Source organism: Nicotiana attenuata, unplaced genomic scaffold (assembly GCF_001879085.1).
Source record: "Nicotiana attenuata strain UT unplaced genomic scaffold, NIATTr2, whole genome shotgun sequence".
In the NCBI taxonomy this organism is placed as follows: Eukaryota; Viridiplantae; Streptophyta; class Magnoliopsida; order Solanales; family Solanaceae; genus Nicotiana; species Nicotiana attenuata.
The window spans coordinates 668006-680059 of record NW_017670259.1 but is presented as its reverse complement, the minus strand read 5'-3'; the positions used below and the strand labels follow the sequence as shown (position 1 = coordinate 680059).

The 12054-nt window shown below is 35.3% G+C and overlaps 1 protein-coding gene across 1 annotated transcript; it reads left to right on the top strand.

Annotated features, from left to right (window-relative positions):
• The first annotated feature begins 934 nt into the window (after positions 1-934).
• Positions 935-11531, top strand: LOC109236829 (phosphomannomutase/phosphoglucomutase). The gene is made up of 7 exons (XM_019403062.1): positions 935-1544; positions 1873-2136; positions 9489-10005; positions 10076-10275; positions 10365-10477; positions 10569-10709; positions 11133-11531. The coding sequence occupies exons 1-7, from the start codon at positions 1029-1031 to the stop codon at positions 11212-11214; spliced, it is 1833 nt and encodes a 610-aa protein (XP_019258607.1). The 5' UTR covers positions 935-1028; the 3' UTR covers positions 11215-11531.
• The last annotated feature ends 523 nt before the right edge of the window (positions 11532-12054 follow it).

The following is a 12054-nucleotide window of genomic DNA, read 5'->3' as shown; positions in this document are numbered from 1 at the left end:
CGTGCCCTCGGGAACCTTCCGCTTTTCATAACAGCCATCGATCCACATGTTGCCTCGAGGAGCGTCATGGCGAGTCTTCGATATGTCCTGCCGAGGTGAGTGCTTCAAGGATAAGCCTCGGGTTATGCTTCGATCCCATCGAGGCCGGGCTTTGCAAATGCCATCGAAGCCCTAAAATCGGTCTTCCCTGATTTTGACCGCATACAGATAGTCCCCGCGTTCCTTGGAATGAGATAACAAGGAGTGATTTGAATTTTTAGGTGAATTACATATCCTTAAAACCACTTATAAGTCTAGTTGTAATCCGATTTTAAGGGTAAACATTAATTACGACCATTTGTCTGCATCTAAGTATGTGCATTTGATGACATCAAGTTCCTATATCATTTAGCTTATGTGGAATGTATCTTTATGCATAAGGCTAGTTTTAGAACTTAAGAAGCCAATTCTTTTTCTTGGAAAAAAATATATTTCAAACCTATACCAAATAAAAACGACTATACTCCCTATCTCATCTTATAACATATTGCGGTTTGTAGTACTTTCTGTATGACATGTCTTTTGGTAAATTTTCTGTTCGAACACCAAGGACTTAATTTCCAAATTCATAAAATTAGATAGGTTAACCCTTGTATTTCGAATCACATCATTATTTTTTGAACAGAGGGAGTATTTCTTAGGGAGTGGTTTGAATTGAACTGTGCAGTGATCTGGTCTTAGCGTTTTTCTCAGTCCTGCTATTTTATCTTTTGTTATTATGTAAAATCCTTGTTCTACTTCAGTGAATATTTCAAAAGGCACACGCTCTTCCTGAACCAGAGGATATGCCTTGAATAAAACAAGAAAAATATCAGTCAATTTGGAAGTTTGTAGAAAGATATTTTCCCTTGGATGGAAACATAAGTGTAGGCTAATAGTTCACTGAGTCAATTCTTATCTCTCCAAGCTTCTTATTTTTGGTTGAAAAGATCTCCTCTCAAAAGCTTTTAAAAAGATATAAACAAGAGCGCCAAGTTCCCTGCATAGCAATGGCTTCCATTCCTACCCCATCACATTCTATTCAAACCACTAATGCATCAAGAACTAACTTCCCTTGTGTACCAATAAATAAACCAATTCACAAGAAGTTACATATTTGCTTGAATAAATATTCTCTTAGAGTAGAGTCTTGTAGCACTCCAAAGTATAATGACGTTGTGGTAGATGAAGAAATGGATATGATTAGAAGGCTACAAAACGGATCCGATGTTCGTGGGGTTGCTTTGCAAGGTGAAAAAGGTCGAAGTGTGGATCTTACTCCGCCTGCTGTTGAGGCAATAGCAGAAAGTTTTGCTGAATGGGTGATTAATGGATTGGAGAAGGAGAAAGATGTTAGGGTTTCTCTTGGAAAAGACCCTCGAATTTCGGGTAATATGTTGAGTGTGGCTGTATTTGCAGGACTTTCTAGAGCAGGTTGCGTGGTGTTTGACATGGGACTTGCAACAACACCAGCTTGCTTCATGAGCACTATTCTTCCTCCATTTGAATATGATGCCTCAATAATGGTATAATAGCTCTGTAATTCTGATGGATTATATTGCATTTCCGTTTCTCCGTCTTAGAGATTTTTTATTAATTTTAAATGATCTACACTAAGGGTACAAAAAAATTACCTTAACTGATTGACACCAAATAATGATTGCTACAACACCCTTGTTGTTTGAATTGTTGTATCAAATCATATTAACGTGGTTAAATTGTGATGAGTTACTTGATCAGTTATTATTTGAATTATTTTTATCAATTTCAGCCTTTGACTGATAACTTCAGCTTTGTTATCTTAAACATCAAAATTGAAAAAATAAAAGCTAAAGTATTGTGTTATACATGTAGATGACTGCATCTCACTTACCCTACACTCGAAACGGTCTTAAATTCTTCACGAAAAAGGGAGGTTTAACGTCACCAGAAGTGGAGGAAATATGCGACAAAGCAGCTCGAAAATACGCAAACAGGTTTGCTAAAGTATCAACGACACTGCAAATAACGCCGACCATGGTGGATTTTATGAGCGCTTACGCGGAGCATCTCCGAGATATTATAAAGGAAAGAGTGAACCACCCTTCCCATTATGACACTCCTCTCACAGGATTTCAGGTTCTTCTCTTCTTCTTTCTCAACTCTTTCAAACTTCGTCTTCATTATAGGCTGTTTTTGTCGTTGTCAACATTTGTTGGAGTACTTTTGTTTGTTTTGTTTTCTTGCCTGCATGAGTGTAAGCCATGCATGCATAGCCACAGCAACCTTATCTAAGTACAGGGCCATATTGACCATAAAAGCTAAGGATTCGTTTTCATTAATTAAAAGCTGGACATATATTTGGGCCTAGCTTTATCCCTTTTTGGGTTTTCTGCGGACCGTCACTCTAAGGCCCGTTTCAACATCAAATACTATTGAGACAAAAAAGAAAAAATGGCATGGTATGACAACACATAAGGAAAATTGGCAGTTTTTTGACCTTATATTAGGTTTGGCAATAGTAGCCCAAAAAAATTGGCACCCAATAACCAAAGTTATTTTCCTTAAATATAGCAATAAGAACCGCTACCTATCTCTTCTCTCCATTACTTCGTTGTGTAAGGCAATTGTTTTTCCACAACTGCATTCCGTATCTTCTTCCATAAATGGTGCCTTATTCTCTTTAGTTTTCTTTATTAAAAAATCTATCTTCTCTTCTCTCTTCTAAGTGGTTGCAACCATCCTCCTAAAAATTATATATTATGTCCATTTAAAAGTATCTAAATATTTCCAGAATCTCTTTATAGCCCTTTTCTGATTTTAGCAAAAACTAAGAGAGAAAAAATATATTTCAACTGTGTTTTTCTTCTCTCTTCCTTTTTTTTTGGTTGGATTTAATGACTGGGTGTGATTGAAATTGGTTGAAAATACCTAAATGAGGCTATATACAAAATTTGAGCAAGATTAGAAGTGATTTAGATTGGTTTCAGGTAAAAATTCAGACCTAAAAATCCAACTACGACATGTGTATATCACATTGTATATTATGTATATCAGTGTATATCACACACAGGTTTTTAAGGACGTCTGTGTATATCACTTTGTATATCGTGTATACAACATAATTTTTTTATGGACGCCCATGTATCTCACATTGTATATCGTACATATAACACAAATTTCCATGGATATACACAGATACACATAATATACATGAGATATCACTGATGTACATAGAGATATACAGTGGTTACAATTTTGGTATACACATGTTCGATGTGCTATACACTGTGATATACAAATAATATAATATTTTTATTGTGATATACATTGATCTAAAGGCATCAATAACTATATATAATTTTATATTATTGATATACAAAGAATGAAAATAAAATTTTAATATACTTGTTGATATAGACAAAGAAGGGAAAAAAAAGCTGTGACACACATATTATTATTGTGATATACATTTATTGGCTATTTGATGCCAATATCTATAACTAGGGCTATTTTCTGCCAATTATATGAGTATGTTGTTATACCACGCCAAAACCCCGACAAAAAATCAGGTGGCCACCCGTCATACTATTGAGACATAAGCTTTCACAAAAAAAAAAAAAAATACAAAAAATGCAAAAGCAAAATAAGAAGAAAATACAAAATGAAAAGAGGAATTTTTTAAAAAAAAAAAAAAAAAAAAAAAAAAAAAAAAAAAAAAAAATAAATAAATAAATTCGTAGCACAGATATTAAACCTCCCTTCAGCAAGTATGAGAAAATAAATCAATTGAACTCAAAGAATAAAATCTATAAGAGAAAAGGAAAGAAAGAGTGAGAGTGTTTGTCAAAGAAAGATCATACACTTTACATACGTATGACATAATGATTATGCATTTTATATACATATTATAAGTTCTATATGCGCTGCGTATAAGTATTATATATATATATATATATATATATATATATATAAGAACACTGAATGTGTATAAATAGGGTATACGCATTATATCAATGTAGATACACCTTTCATACAAATATGCATGTATAGTATATAAATCCCATATATACTTTTCTCAATACCCTTCATAGTCACTGTAATCCTTTATTCGTGACCATTTTCCTGTATAACAACAACAACAACAACAACCCAGTAAAATCCCACTCAGTAGGGTCTGGGGAGGGTAAAGTGTACCAAGACCTTACCCCTACCCCAGAGGGGATAGAGAGGCTGTTTCCGGGAGTCCCTCGGCTCAGAGACAATAAATCTGTGACAACAAAACCCGAAAAAATAATATCAGCAACGTGAGAGACAGCAAATAGATGGAAAAGCAGTACCACAAATATTATACGAAAGTGTGAAACACAACATAAATCGACCGCCCGACTACCCCTTAACCTACAACCCTTAACCTACAACCCTAATGCTCGACTACCCCTTAACCTACAACCCTAATGCTCGACCTCCACACCTTCCTATCTAGAGCCATGTCCTCGGAAATCTGGAGCCGCACCATATCCTGTACAGTATATGTATAATATACCATTTTCCTGTATAATATGTGTATAATAATATATAATCATTGTAATATACGCACACTGATTTTCCATATATTATGCGATTAGTATACACTTATTACACAATGTATGAATGAAGGATCACCGACAGTAAGGAGGTTCAGCTAACTTGGCCGAAAAAAAATCTTTTCTCGTGGATATATTTTCCTCCATTTCTCATCTTCTCTTCAAATCTATCCAGAAAGTACCATGCAATACCAGATCTAAAAATGACCAGCAATTGAAGTAGGTGGATATCATCGCCAAACTTTGGCCAAAATTTATTCACAGATGATAAGTATTTTTGCATATAAGTGGGGGAGGAGGAGATCAAGACGGAAAGGATAGAAGAAAAAAAAGGTGATATGTTTGTGGTTGCTATGGTGGAAGAGAAGAAAACCGAAAAGAAGATGGAGAAGATGGTAGTCTCTGATAGGTTGAAGAAGGTCGAAGGGAGGACACTAGAGATAGAAAATTCGCGGCTAATAAGAGGGTAGAAATGCAAAGAATTTTAGGATTTGACTATAAGCTGCTCTGGCAGGTGCTCTATTTGTAGCACGTGCTCCTCCTCGCCCCGTGCCTCTGCTCCTAACAACACCGGCTCTAGGGACAGCGTCATCAGTAACTACAACTCATGTCCTCAATATTTGTGAGAGAATAAAATGAAAAAGGCTCAAAATCTGAAATCAACAACTCGCATGATAGGAATGAAAGAAGTGATGTTTCCTAGTACTTCTGTAGCCTCTCGAAGATAAGTACCGATGTCTCTGTATCGATGCGCAAGACTCTACTAAACTTGCTTATGACTCGTAGCACGTATGAATACCAACTTGTCACTACCCAAATCCCTCCTGAGGAATTGTGATGGCACCTAGTCCTTATGACTAGGTAAGTGTAACACTTACTGAATTAATAATAGATTTTAACCATTCAACTATTACACATGAACAAGAAATTTTTAAATAAAGCCAACAATCCAAAGTAGATATATAATTTCCCAAAAACCGGCATTACAAGTCATAAGCTCTACTGAGTTCACTAAAAAATCACTAAATACAACTGTTCCGGAATAGAAATAAACAATACGAAGTAAAGTTCAGAAGGTGACTCCAAGGCATGCGAACGCGATTATATGTATACCTTGAATTCTCTACAGCAATACTCGATCAGATACCTAACAAACAACATGCTCCGAGGTACCTGGATCTGCGCAAAAATGTGCAGCAAGCGTAGCATGAGTACACCACAGCGGTACCTAGTAAGTATCTAGACTAACATCGATGGAGTACTGACGAGGAACAGTCAAGACACCTACTAGACATAATAACCTGTACAAGTATGAATTTAAAACTAACAGGGAACAATGCCAATATAAAACTAAACATAGTAAGAATAACAATATAATACTTTGCAATGGAAACTAGAAGCAACAATTAGCAAAAAGGGTCAAATAGGTAATAATGTCGTAAACTAAGCAAATGACAGTTTATATCTAGTGAAACCAAGTAAGGAAGAACAAGTAACAATCCAATAATCAACCGCTCTCACACAAGGTTTATACAAGAATTTTCTTGAGGTACTACACCTCAAATCATAAATCACGGGTCCCAAATCACAAACCTTAATAACTTGACATCTTGTGCCCACATTAAAAATTACAATCGCACGGAAAACTCACGTGCTGCACGGACGACTCACGTGCCAATACCATTAATAACTCATGTCAGAATGGAGAACTCACGTGCTAACAATTACAATACCCCATACCCGCATAGACAACTCACGTGCCAATAGTAACAATAGCTCATATCCGCAGGGATAACTCTGCCAATACCATTAATAACTCATGTCTGAATGGAGAACTCACGTGCTAACAATTACAATACCCCATACCCGCACAGACAACTCACGTGCCACTCGTAACAATAGCTCATATCCGTAGGGACAACTCACGTGCCAATAGTACAACTCACGCAATAATACATGTAAATGACCAACAAACATCAAGGTTCATATTCTCGGATTGATATAAGTGACAAATTAAGGTGTATTCTTGTGCAAATGATCTTACTTGAGTCAACAAGTAAGATTAGAGACAACGTATGGCACATTGGAAACAACACAACAAAACCCGTGATATGCATGACTCGCACAAGAAAGGCAGACTACCACACAAATATCATCAATAACAATGCCCCTAAGAATTCACAAATCATCCTCGACATAGCCCCATTGTCTTGCCACGCGCGCAACAATAAAGTAAATGTCCGCCTTGTCGCACCACACGCGCATAACAATTATCCTATCTTATCTCGCCACATGCACAAACCCATATAGCCCTCCTTGTCACGTCGCATGTGATAATATCAATAATAACAATAGCACGAAGAACTCACGTGCGAACACCCTAACAATCCTCTCAACAATACCATATGTGCCAAAAGTATAACAACATAATATAACAACCCACACCACATGGGCCCATATACCACAATATTTCCACAACAACAAATCCGATACCACAACCACACATAGCCCACGGCTCAACAACACCGACTACAACAAGAACAATAATAATACAAGGTACGATAAGTAAATTAACATAAGAATGACAACAATGCAATGAAGCGGAAGAATAAGCTCAAGGATGAAAGACATACAAGTAATAATAGGTACTTCAAGTCCAAATCGACTCTCAAAAGTCAAATTCTCCTTTTTCAAGTCGTAAACGAAATTTCTCAAAATTTCACTTTGATTATCACAAATTTGATGTTAAATCTCATATATAATCATGTAAAATAGTTAGAAATTTATCAAAATAACTTACCCAATGATTGTAAATGAAAATCCTCTTTCAAAATCGCCTCTTACCAAGCCTAGGGTTCAAAGATATGAAAATGAGACTAAAATCTCGTCCCTTAGCTCTTACGTCCAGTCACAGGTCTAGCAAATGCGACCTAGGGTTCGCAAATGCGAGCCTCCCAAATGCGAGGAAATAATCGCAAAAGCGAAGACCCTCACACCCCTGGTGTTGTTGCAAATGCGAGAAATAGTTCACAAATGCAAACTTTGGATATTTTGCAAAAGCGACCACTTGGTCGCAAAAGTGATCCCTCCCCCAACCCAGACCATTATTGCAAATGCGATAGGGAGTTTGCAAATGTTAACTATTCAGGCCACATAGTACATCGCAAAAGTGAAGAAGAACTCGCAAATGTGATATCAGAACACCAGCAAAACCCGAACCTCTATGAACTCTCCGAAATGCGTCTGAAACTCAACCGAGCCTTCGGAACTCCGATCCAAATATCAATACCAGTCTAAGAACATAACATGGACTCGTTCTTGCGATTAAATCATCAAAATAACATTCGAAATCATGAATCGGACTTCCAACACACATGAATCAACATGAAACTCAAGAACTTCTGAAAAGACAACTGCAAGCCCGATTCCTATCATACAACTCGGAATAATGTCAAACATTGTGGACAAGTTTGAAATGACAACGAACCTATTCCAAGCCCCGAAAGGGAAAGTCAAACATGAAAGCTATGAAGTCAACATACGACCAAACTTATCAAAATTCTAAGCCTTTAAATTGCCAACTTTCAGAAAAACAACACAAATCAACCCTATAGACCTCCGAATTCAATTTCGGACATACGCCCGCGTCCAAAATCACGATACGAACGTATCTGAGCCATTAAAATATCGTTGCGGGATCTTTTCATAAAAGTCAAACCTCGGCCAACATTTCTGACTTAAGCTTCTAAAAAAAGAATCAACCATCAAAATAGATCCAGAATCATCCGAAAATCGAATCCGACCATGCACGCAAGTCATAATACACAATATAATGCCACTCAAGACCTTGAACCACTGAACGTAATACTAAAGCTCAAAACAACCAATCGGATCGTTACAAAACTAAGAAAAAGACACAAAGAAATTAAGTAGCTAAAATTAACTACTCAAACATGGGGAGGGTTGGTTTAAGTTAGTTAACTTCTTCGTTTTTTTTTAAAAACCATTTTCGATTTTCTTTTTTTTAAATAAAAAAGTATATTTGTTTATTAAATTTCAGACAACATTATTAAGAACAATAGAATAAAATTTAAAATAAAAAAGATATTTTAAGAGAAATAAAATATATATCTTCTATTATATTACAAAAGGAAAATAGCAGGTAAAATAATAAACAAAGTATAATAAAAGTTTATATTTGTAAGGCAATTATCCTAAATATTGGATAATATAATAAAGAAAAATACAGAACAAAAATGTTATTCGATAACTATATAAGTCCCTTTAATTTACCAGCGATTTTATTCATTGAAATTCAAACAATAATATTTCATGAGTAATAAAATATATATCTTCTATTATATTATAAAAAGAAAGCGAGCAGACAAAAATATTAATCAAGGTATATGCTAATAAAAATTTCTATTAACAATGTAATAAAACTAAATATCGAATAATATATTAAAGAAAAATACAAAATAAAAAAGTTATTTAATGACTATATAAATTCTTTTAATTTAGTAGAGATTTTATTATTTGGTATATCATATTGACAAATAAGATGACATTTGAAATTTATTAAAGCAATATGATCTAATATGTTCAAACAAGCCCGATCATAATTTAATTAATACTTTTTAACATTGACCGCGCATCGCGTGGGTACAACTACTAGTTTATACAAAATGGTAAAGGAAATTCTATGATCATCAACCACAGAAATAGAAATGAAGCGTTAATCCTTACCATCTTGATCTTGTTGCTCCTCACAACAAACATGTGTGAACGGTTTCACAAAGTATGTGTCTGTTCAAAGTTTTGATAGTTAGCTCTGGGTAGAGGAAGTAGGTTATTTTTTCTAAAAAAATTATTTTTTGTTAAGTGACGAATGGTGGCAAAATGCAGATTATTGTTAATGCGGGAAATGGATCAGGAGGGTTCTTTACATGGGATGTGTTAGACAAGCTGGGTGCAGATACATTTGGCTCTCTCCACCTAAATCCAGATGGAATGTTCCCTAATCACATTCCTAACCCGGAGGACAAGACAGCCATGGCTTTTACCAGAGCCGCGGTGCTAGAAAACAAGGCTGATCTGGGCATTGTTTTCGACACAGATGTGGACCGGAGCGGCGTTGTGGACAGTAAAGGAAATCCCATTAATGGTGACCGGCTCATTGCACTTATGTCAGCAATTGTTCTCAAGGAACACCCTAGTACAACCATTGTAACTGATGCTCGCACGAGCATGGCCTTAACTAAATTTATTACGAATAAAGGAGGCCAACATTGCTTGTATAGAGTTGGTTATAGGAATGTGATTGACAAGGGTGTCAATCTTAACAAGGATGGCATTGAAACACATCTCATGATGGAAACAAGTGGCCATGGTGCTTTGAAAGAAAATCACTTTCTTGATGATGGTAAGTTTATTTTTGCATGCATGGTTAATTCCATTTTATGCCTAAATTCTTTTAAAACAAAACATTGCAGGTGCATACATGGTAGTGAAAATTATAATTGAAATGGTAAGAATGAAGCTTGAGGGATCAGAAGGCGGCATTGAAAGTCTTATAGAAGATCTTGAAGAACCATTGGAGTCAGCAGAAGTCAGAATGATTGTTCTTTCTGAGCCTAGAAATGCTAAGGCAAAAGCAGTTGAAGCCATCGAAGCATTCAGAACCCATATTGAGGTACATCATATCTCTTTATTAGTTGGAGTGACAAATTAAAGAGAGGCAAAATGAATACTAAAGAAATGTGTGTTCGTTCACCTCTGTAGCAAGGAAGCTTACCAGGATGGGAACTTGACGCCTGTGGAGACTGCTGGGTAAGTGATGGTTGTCTTGTGGACACTAATGATGATCCTGCTGCAATTGATGCTTTTATGTACAGGTATATACATACAAGATTGTAATTTTAAGAAAGATTATAACACTATACTTTTTCCCATTTTTTTCATTTGAAAATGTTGATTACAATTCAGGGCCAAAGTTTCAGATGAACAAAATGGGGAACATGGATGGGTTCACCTTCGACAAAGTATCCACAATCCAAATATTGCTGTTAATCTACAATCCACGATTCCTGGTGGATGTCAATTCATGGCAAAAGTTCTAAGAGATCGGTATGCTCTTTTGCCCTCTTGTATAAAGAGTTTAATTTACGTGCACAAATAGCGTATTACTTGCTCAATTTCCTCTTCTTCTGTTCTTCTTTTTTTGTGTGTATGACTAAAAAGAAAAAGTGTGTCAAATAATATGCCGACAAAATGAATACTGTTTTACATAAATAACTTAATAAACACGATATGATAATCAGAAATTACGATAATTGACCTGCTATAATCAGTTAAATTCACTCTCTGGTGTAAATAGTTTACACTATAAATTAAAATCTTTCTTCTCTCAATTGAGAAAAAGTTAGTAATTTCTTTCATATATACATCTTATTTTCAATTTCGCTGCCTTTTTCTTCTTTTGTTTCCTTTTGGCATTGGTTGCTGATTTAACAATTTGGCTTATTATGCATTTCTTATCTGATCTTTTAGGTTTCTCTTGCCTAGCGGGATGGATAAAATACTCGATATCAGTCAAGTCGATAAGTATGCTAGAAACGGAAATCTAAGCTAAGAATATGCATAAAGTATGCTTAGATTAAGATTTGAGTTATATCAGTAATGTACAATACAAGATTTTAGCTACGCCGTATCCCGTGGAAAAAAAACGAAAAGAAAACGACAGAAGAAGAAGAAGAAAAAGGGCGTGACAGTGTATTCTTCCGCAATGGACTAAGGCTATGCAATCAATTTACCCCTTATACTTCTTGAATCTCATATTCTTCCATGCATAAACTTTTAAGTTTGGTTGGCAATACATTCAAAGAGTTTCTTGCAAGAAGCATAACGTTCTCTTTTTTTTTGTGATTTAATAACAAAATTTGGGAATTCCAAGCAGAGGCGAATCCAGGATTCGATCGCATGACCTTAAGTAAGCAAGGAATAAGGGGCCAAATCTAGTGAACCACTTTACTTTTTTGACCATGGGTGCCATTAAGAAATATTAACTCTTTTTTCACAAATTATGTACGATTCGCTCCTAATTCTAAGGTCTTGGAAGAATATTACATGGACCAAAAAAAGTGGGAATATTAAAGTTATGTTATCGTAACTTGAAATTTTCAGCTCGATTACAACACCGTAATTATTCCTCATTCTTTCCTTATTCTAAATTGGGAAGCCAATTGAAAATAAAGACTAAATGGAAAAAGAGAAAAAAAAAAAAAAATATAAAACACCTTCTCCTACCATCAGGTGTTCACACACATACAAATGAAAAAGAACTCTGTTTGTTTTATTGTATGACGCTTTTATCTTTTTTAATCTGTTCTGAAAAGATTGATAACATTTTTGTTTATTTGAAGATTGTTTAAGCTTAAAAATCTAATTTTTCTCTTCATGACAAGCTCGTATA

Excerpts from the sequence above, each read along its gene's own strand:
- LOC109236829 (XM_019403062.1), top strand. The coding sequence starts at position 1,029 with ATGGCTTCCATTCCTACCCCATCACATTCTATTCAAACCACTAATGCA. Across the intron at positions 1,545-1,872 it reads AATATGATGCCTCAATAATG|ATGACTGCATCTCACTTACC; the intron begins GTATAATAGCTC and ends TTATACATGTAG. Across the intron at positions 2,137-9,488 it reads CTCCTCTCACAGGATTTCAG|ATTATTGTTAATGCGGGAAA; the intron begins GTTCTTCTCTTC and ends GGCAAAATGCAG.